Source organism: Halichoerus grypus, chromosome 1 (genome assembly GCF_964656455.1).
Source record: "Halichoerus grypus chromosome 1, mHalGry1.hap1.1, whole genome shotgun sequence".
Classification (NCBI taxonomy): domain Eukaryota; kingdom Metazoa; phylum Chordata; class Mammalia; order Carnivora; family Phocidae; genus Halichoerus; species Halichoerus grypus.
This window is the reverse complement of record NC_135712.1, coordinates 196,459,167-196,467,268: the sequence shown is the minus strand read 5'-3', so window position 1 is coordinate 196,467,268 and position 8,102 is coordinate 196,459,167. Positions and strand designations below refer to the sequence as shown.

Sequence of the window (8,102 nt, the reverse complement as noted above, 5' to 3'; positions counted from 1 at the left end):
CAAAGCAGGGCTGACCCATCACCAGCCAGGTTTCACATCCCGCTGACTTCCCAGGGACTGTGGGGGTTGGGAGGATGAGGTGATACGCGCACACCCCCTATTCCACCCACAAGAGCAGCAAGAGGAAAGGTCGGGGCCCCAGGGCCCGGTCCATAGCCCGGGGCCCTGGGGCAAATCTGGCCAATGCCCGAGTGGACAGCCCTGAGCCATTCAGGGTGAGCAGGGGCTCAGCTGTGTGACCTTGGCCCAAAACCTCTCCAAGCTTCCATCTCCTGCCAACCAACCAGCCTTTAAAATCCCCCAGAGAAAGTCCTGAGATCCCTGCCTGCAGTGCCCGAAGGCTGGGGAAATGCCACACATCAGCTCCCTCCCCGCCAGGCCCTGCCTCTCCTCCTCCTCCTCCTGGCTTAGCTGCCTTCACACAGGACAGGTGCTGGGACGCCTCCCACCCCCAACTCCCCCCTACCCCCGCCTGGCTGGCCCAGGCCCTTACTGGACACCACAACTTGTTTTAAAGAAAAAATAATATTTATTTGCAATATAAACAAAGTCCCGTTGCTGGTTCGGGATATATATATGTGTGTGGTATATATATGTAGGGTCACAAATTTTCCTTCATAAGATCATAAAGCAAAACTGGCCACCCTCTTGGCATACTCTCATTTACACAAATCTGATGCATCTTTCCGGGTTTTTCTTTTTAAAAGTAAAAAAGAGAAAGAACCATGTACGGCATGGAAGCTTTTTGTCAATTTCTCGACTGTGGCAAGATTTTAATCCGCTGCCTTTAAGAATCCCTGAAAACCGCCCCGTGAGGTAAGACGCGGTGGGGCAGAGTTTCCGTAGCCTCGCTCGCATGCCAAGTGCGGACTCGCTCAGGGACCCCGGCCTGACCACTCACCTCTCCCTGGGCCCCTGTGCAGTCGTGACACCTGGTGGTACTGAGGCTGGAGAAGGAACAAAACTGGAGGAGGATAACGGAATCCGTGGCTTTGTTCTGTGGATCCTGGGAGGGGGGTGGACAGAGCCCCACGCCCCTTTCTCTTGTCCATCCTCGCCCCTTCCGCCCCTGCCCTGGGATTGAGACGGGTGCGAGTTTCCTGGTAGTAAAAGGCGTGGGCAAGATGAGCGCAGGGCCAGCTTCCACGGGACACGGGGGCTCGGGGTGGCAGCTGGACCGAAGCAACAGCCAGGGTGAGGGACAGAAACTAGGAGGCGGGGCTGGGCCTCCACCACCTAGGCTTCCCCCATCCGCTGGGCCTCCACTCTCAGTCACAAACAAACGGCGGGGAGAGAGAGAAAGAGACAGACAGAAGTAGTGGGTACTATAGAGAGGGCCCGGGCTCAGACCCTCCTACGGGCTGAACCCAGAGGGCTAATGCTACTGCTTGACAGTCCCCTGCAGCCCCACCTCCAGCCGGCCTGCCGCAGGGCCTCCCATCTCCTGCCTCCGGGAGTCTGCAGGGGCTGCCGGAGGGCTGAGAATGCAAAGGCCACCCGTCAGCCCACCCATCATGACTTGCAGAGGTCATCACGGGCGAGTGCAGTGCCATGGGGGCTGGGCCAAGAGACGTGGGCACGACTGGGGGGTCTGATGCCAAGGGAGCAGCAAGCCACCCCTTCGAGAAGGGCCTGCTGCTGCAGAAACGGGAGGCTTCACACATGTGCAAAACGCATTTGGTCAAGATCAACACGGGGTTTGTCTTTTCCATTAAAAACAAAAACCAAAAAACCAATAATTGCTTTTTGAAATAGGAAGAAAAACAAAACTGAGAACACTTCTCTTTCTCTCTCACAGGATCAAGGAAGGGATGAAATACTGGTTTATACAATCCACTGTTGCATGTAGCCTGATAATAACACTTTTCATTAAAAAAGAAAAATCAAGAAGAGCTTGAACACTTGCCGTGCTCCAGCGAGCTTGGATTCACCTGCCAAAAGTAAAAAGTAAACTCAGGTCCGTGGATGTGTCTTTAAAAAACAGCCAAACTGGCTGGCCCATCTGCCGATGGAGTGTCCTGGGACAAGGATGAGGCCCTGCTGGCCTCCCGAGGCCATGTGTCCCAGAGCTCAGGGCCTCTCCAGAAAGTCCTGCAGAGGGAGGCCTTGCTGTGGGGTCCGCCCGCCCCAGGGCGGTGAGGGCAGCGAGGGCAGCTCGGCCGCCTGCCCACCCGGGGCCTCCGGGCACCGGCCATGTCCGAGGCTGTCTGGGTTCCGGCTGGACGTAGCAGGAGCGGGCCGCCCACCTGGCCCGAGGGGGTTGGGGGGGGGTGGTCGGGAGGGGCCGGCCCCCGCCACCTGTGCCCCAGCCTCACGTGGACTCAAGGGTGTTGAGTGGGAACAGGTTGTGGTTGGTGGGCGTGGAGAAGTAGAGCTGCTCGCTGGGGGTGTGGTTGTCACACGGGCTGCTCAGCCCCAGCGTCCGCTCGAAATCCAGCAGCTGCCCCATAAAGTTGAAGTTGGGCGAGATGTTGGACTTTTTCCTCTTGACGAAGTCGTAGGCGTCGTTGAGCGACAGGTTCATCTTCTGCATCAGGTAGGCCACGGTGACCGTCACCGAGCGGCTGATCCCTGCCAGGCAGTGCACCAGGACACCACACTTCTTGGAGCGGGCCTCGTCTGAAACACACGGGCATGGGTCAGGAGGGCACCTCCTCCAGGGAGCCGGAGGTGGGGCTGGGGCACAGAGGGCGGCAGGGTCACTGGCTGGTGCTGCCCGACTCTTGGGGGACCTGGTGAAGGCCCACACGGGTGGCACGGCCACTGGGGGTGGAGGGCAAGAGCATGACTGCGGAGAGGGCTCTGCCACGCGTTCGCTTCAGGTCACTGGGCGTCCCTGTGCCTCGGTCTCCTCATCCATAAAATGGGCCCCCGTGTTCACAGCACCCTTATAAGGACCTGAGCCAAGAGAGGGCTCTCCAAACCCTGGCACCAGTGATGGCCACCAGTCACTGCCCGGCCGGCTGCCGCGACAGCCGAATGCCCAGCCTGTGCTGAGGGTGTCACCCGTGTCCTCTCAGGCCATCTGCACCACGGTCAGCAAGTTCATTTTATAAATGAGGTCACAGGTGCAAAGACAGAGCGACAAGCCCAAGGCCACAGAGAGGCTCCTCCTAACTCCTAGCACACACCACTGTCAGCCCACGACCTGGCCGGGGGGAGTGAGCTCATTCTCCTGGTGCGGCTCCCGGGGGGACCCCCTGAGGGCCTCCTGGGAAACAGGCCTGAGGGGAGCGCTTGAAAGGAAATGGGGGGCCTGGCCCTACAGCCAACTCTGCCCTGTCCCCCGCCCCTTAGCTTTACTCAACATCCAGGGACTGGGAGGAAGGCCACACCTGAGATTTCGCAAGGGAGGCTTGCTTAGGTGGCCCCCCCCGGCTTACTAGACTCCCCCCGGCAGGCCCATGCACCAGTGACATCTCCCACCACCACCAACCAGGCTCTGCCCACTGTCCCAGCTTCTCCCAGTGCCGCTCTCAGGCTCCTTGGCCTGCACACAGTAGGAGCTCAATAAACATGGCTGAGCCACTGAACAATCGGCCCCGTAAGCGCTCCTCCCCTGGGCGCGGGGCCGCCGCCTCTCTCTGTGCCACAGCTGTGCCCTCAAGAGGCAGCTCTCTGGGGCCCTCAAGGTGCCCACCTCTCTGATTCTGAGCCCACTGGGAGCCAGGCACACAGCTGGCGCTCAATCAGTGCACTCCCACAAGATGACGCACAGGTTCACAAGTTGTTCCGTCTCCGGTGCTCATTCCCTCGGGCCTGGCAGAGCTTCCCTCCTCACCCCCACGAGGGTGCCCAGGGCTAAGCATGCAGTAGGTACTTAATCCAGATCCAGGGACTGCCTGGAGGCAAGACTAGCAGGGGAAGAGAGAGTAGCCGCAGCTTGGTGCAGAGTCGTGCGGTCTGACCTTGAGACTTGGGGCTAACGGCATGGTGGAGATGAGCCTCCAGTGGTGACACACCAGAGTATGGGGAACGCCTGGCCCCCAAACCCACTCCCGGGTGATCCAAAGTGAAACTGCTTCCGCTGGCTTTATTTTTAGCTTTCTCAGGGTGTGGCTGAGCAGCGCACGGGCTAGGGCTTGATCCTGTCCCACTGAGTCCTAGGGGATGCTTGGGCCTCTATTCCTTCACTTGTCCCCCCCACCCACCCCTACACCCTGTTCTGTCCCCCTCCCCAGATGCAGAGGGGCCTTCAAAAAGCATAAAGGCACCCATGAGCCAGGCTCAGCCCTGGGAGCCTGGGATCCCCCTCTCTGCTCCCCTGTCTTGTTTGGGGGACAGAGTGAATGCTCAGGCAGGACCCAGAGACCTCCTGGCCTTGTCCTCCTGGGCAGAGCTGGGAAGCTCCCGACAGCCCTGGTCACAGCCCCTCCCCCAGGCCTCAGCTTCCTTCCTTCCTCCCAGCCAGGCACCTAGTTTTGGTTCCCAGTAAGCGGATGAGGCGGGGAAGCCTCCCACTTCCTGTTATTAAAGCTAGCCCGGCCCAGCTGACACCAAAACGCCCTCCACTGGACACGGCCCGCCAGCAGGAGAGGACTGCCCAGGCCACCTCCTCTCTGCCACTGGAGGCTGGGCAGAAACACAGGGTCACCAGGCTCAGAGAGCCAAGGGTTTACATTCACCCTGATCTTGTATCCCTTCCCTGCACCCTGGGTAAGAGCTGGGGCCAGGAAGATGACCTGCAGTCTAACAGCCTCCAGCTGGCCACAGAGGAAGCAGGATGGGGAGGTTAAAGATAAGGCAACTCGTGGATCTTGAGTCAGCTGGGGATGTCGGGGGCTGAGGGCTCTAAGCCGAACAGCAGAACATACTGCTCCGGGGGAGGCCTTCTATACTCCAAGCAAGCCCCACAGGCTGCCGGGAGCACCTAGGGCCCTACCAAGTCACTCTGGCTCACAACATTCCAATAGCTGCCCATTCGGGGTCGGCCTTTGGCTCCAGGGCCACCCTTCAGCCCCCTCAGGTATAAAATAAAGCCCAAAGAGGCACGGTGGCAGCCCCCTCCCGGAAAACATGTGTGCCGAGGCGTGATGCAGAGCAAGCAAGACCTGTGGGAGGTCTAAGAGCTGTGATGTTTCAGCTTGCTGAGCCCAAAACAGCAGAGCCAGAAAAACACAAGCTGGACAGTAGAGTCCGTGGAGTGCCAACAGTTGGGGGGAGTCCAGGGCTCAGGGGACCGCTCGGGTCCTGAGGGCCTTGGTGACTCAGAGCAGGCATGGGTTCGGCCCCGGGCACATGCTGGTACACGCAGGGCACACACAGGCTTCGACAGGCCCAGAGGTACCCAGTCGGGCGCCAGTGACACCCAAGTCCCACACACACCTCGACGCACCTGCCCGCCCACCCCGCCCAGAGCGCAGCAGCACCTACCAATGAAGCTGATGGCCTCGGGGAAGAACTGGGAGAGGTTCTGGCTCCAGTGGTCAGAGATGGGGATCTGCTTGTAGGTGAACTCGCCGCCGTGCTCGAAGGCGTTGGGCAGGTTAGGCGTGACATTGAGGATATACTTGATGCCATACTTGCCGAGCACGTCCAGGTTCGTGGAGTCCTTGGCGCAGCCGAGGTAGAGGTAGGGCAGGATCTGGACGGGGAAGGCCGGTTGGCTGGATGGCACGGGGCTGCCGTCCGACTCAGTAGCACTGCTGGGCAGCTCCCGGTCTGACTCCCCATCTGAGCAGTCGGAGCTGATCCGTAGGCCCCCCAGGCCCAGCACTGAGGTGGGTGGTGAGCCACTTGGTGAGGACGAGCTGTCCACATTGGTCTCGCAATGCTCTGAGTACTCTGTCTGGAACTTGTTGAAACCACCTGTGGCCAGGGTAAGAGGGCCTGGGTGAGAGACTGCCCGTGCTACTGGCCAGTGTCCCCAGACCAACGGGCTGCACGAGACCAGTGATAGCCAGCGCTGCCCACATCAGGCACTAGAACGCCAACAACAGCCAACGTGGGCCTGCTCCTGTGTTCTCTACGTCTCTCCCATGACCCACCTGACAGAATGGGAAACTGAGGCCCCAGGAGGTGAAGTAACATGCCTGAGCTCCATACCCTGGCCCATAAGGCTTCAGGGCCCCAGCCACACCAGCAGCTTTAGGCATTCAAGGCCAGGCCCCAGCTCGTTTCTCTTCCACAGCCCCCATGCACACCTGGCACCCATGGGTGCTCAATAACTGCTAAGTGGTAGAGGAAAGCAGACCACCCCATCTCAGGCCAGTACCTGTGGGTGTGCGAACCCCTCTTACAGATGAGACTGCAGGGGCCAGAGCTGTGTCTAGGTCAGTTAGAGGCCCAGAGGGCCTGGGCCTCCTGACTGGGAGTCCAGTCCTTGCCCCCCACCCCCAACCACAGTCAGGGAGGGCAGTGTGAAAGTACTGGTTGGCTCTTTCCACCCACAGTGGCAAGTTCGTAAAAGGGGTCCCAACTCCACCTCTTCCCCTTAGAACTCAAGACCCCCAGCCTAGGAAACACAGAGGGGGAGGGCTGCTGGGGCTTTAGAGAGACAAGAAATGGGGAGCGCCTTGCAGCTAGGCATGGGCCCTGCGCCCGAGGGTGCCGCAGGCCTCCCCTCCCCTCCCCTCCCTGCCCGCCCGCCGGCTGCCAGCGAGAGGCCATTTTGGAATGTTAATTGGAAACACCGGCTGCAGCCACTCGCCCCCCAGCTGCCTCCCCCTTCCACAAGCTTTAGGGCAGTAGGCTGGGGACTTGGGGGTCCCGGAAAGCCAGGGCAGGGGACACTGCTTATAGTCCTGCCCCAAGTGCCTCCAAGAGGCTGTGATCCCCAAGTAGTGAGGCCAAGGCTGAGATGCCCAGAGTCCCCCAACCCAAACGGTCCCTGTACCTTGGGGGCGGGGATAATGCTGCCAAAGGCTCCTATATCCTGACCCTAGTCTCCCAGGGACACGCATTCTAGGCTGGAGCAGCTGGACCTGGGTGCCCTGTCGTCTTTGGGGTCCCAGGAGGCGGCCCCTTCCTCCTCTGAGGGGCTCAGCAGGAGCCTAGGCGCTGCCATGACCCCAACAAGAGGAAGAAAAAAAAAAAAAAAAAAAGACAGCCCAGGCTGGGAAAAGTTTGTTCAGCCCACTCGAATCATGCCGAGAACGAGGTGCAGAGGGGACCCCCGCGCCTGCCTAAACCCGCACCGCGGGGGCCGAGCTCCCGGTAGAGGCGGATGCGAGCCGGGGGCGACGTGGCGCCGGCCGGGCCGGCGGAGCGCACGGAGAGAAAGCAGCCTCCGGCGGGGGCGTCAGGGAGCCGCGGGCGAGCCGCAGTCCCGGACGGGGGTCTCAGTGCTGCCCTCACCTTGGAGGTAGTAGGCCTGGCAGCCGTCGTCGCGTAGCTTTTGCAGGAGCAGGCCAAGCACCGAGGCGGGAGCGCCGGGCTCGGGCTGCCACTCGGCCGTGGCCTCGTCGTAGAGCAGCACGGTGGCCGCCTTGCAGCGCGTGGCGAAGCGCTCCTTGTCGGCGTGGTTGGGGATGATGGAGCGGATGGGCAGGTTGCCCTTGCGCAGGCGGCGCAGCATGAGGCCCGGGATGGCCAGGTTGATGGCCGTCTCGATGTGCGACGACTCGAAGAGCTCGTGCGGCCGGCAGTCGAGCAGCAGCAGGGACGCGCCGCCGCGCGCCTCCAGCTCCTCCTGCAGCCACTCGGCGCTCTTGCAGGGCATGGCCCCCGCACCCGTCGCCGCTCCCGCGCCGGTGCTAGCGCCGGACCCGGACCCCGCACCGGGCTCCGACCCCGCCCCGGTGTCCCCAGCAGCCGACGCCCCCGAGGCCGACATGTGCGCCCGCGCTGGGGGGCCGCGGAGCTGGTTTTTCATGGGGAGCGCGGGCGGCCCGGGGCAGGGGCCGGGCAGCCCTGCCCTGGGACGGCGCCCCGGCCGCGCGGGCCCCAGCCGCGTCTCCGGGCGCCCGCCTCCCGCCGAGCTGCGCGCCCGCCGTCCCGGCCTCCCGGCCTCCGTCCCGCCCGGCCCTCCGCGCGCGCCGCGGCCTGACAGCCCCAATTAAACGGCGGCTCCGGCGGCCGCGCGCCGAGGCGTCCTCCGGGGGGCGGGGCCGCGGGGGCCGGCGCCCGGACTTAAAGGCGCCGCGCCTCCGCCGCGCCTCCGC

The 8,102-nt window shown here is 62.2% G+C and overlaps 1 protein-coding gene across 1 annotated transcript; it reads right to left on the bottom strand.

Moving 5' to 3' along the window:
- Positions 1 to 1,085: 1,085 nt before the first annotated feature.
- Positions 1,086 to 8,102, bottom strand: DUSP7 (dual specificity phosphatase 7). Its single transcript, XM_036074933.2, has 3 exons — positions 7,297 to 8,102; positions 5,374 to 5,808; positions 1,086 to 2,619 (listed from the first exon to the last, which is right to left on the bottom strand). Exons 1-3 carry the CDS (start codon positions 7,811 to 7,813, stop codon positions 2,312 to 2,314), a joined length of 1,260 nt encoding a protein of 419 aa, XP_035930826.1. The 5' UTR covers positions 7,814 to 8,102; the 3' UTR covers positions 1,086 to 2,311.

What these genes read in the sequence shown, in the direction of transcription:
- DUSP7 (XM_036074933.2), bottom strand. Translation starts at nt 7,813, where the DNA reads ATGAAAAACCAGCTCCGCGGCCCCCCAGCGCGGGCGCACATGTCGGCC. An exon ending in CCAGGCCTACTACCTCCAAG is followed by an intron (nt 5,809 to 7,296) that starts GTGAGGGCAGCA and finishes CCCTGGCCACAG; the next exon opens with GTGGTTTCAACAAGTTCCAG. An exon ending in CGAGGCCATCAGCTTCATTG is followed by an intron (nt 2,620 to 5,373) that starts GTAGGTGCTGCT and finishes CGTGTGTTTCAG; the next exon opens with ACGAGGCCCGCTCCAAGAAG.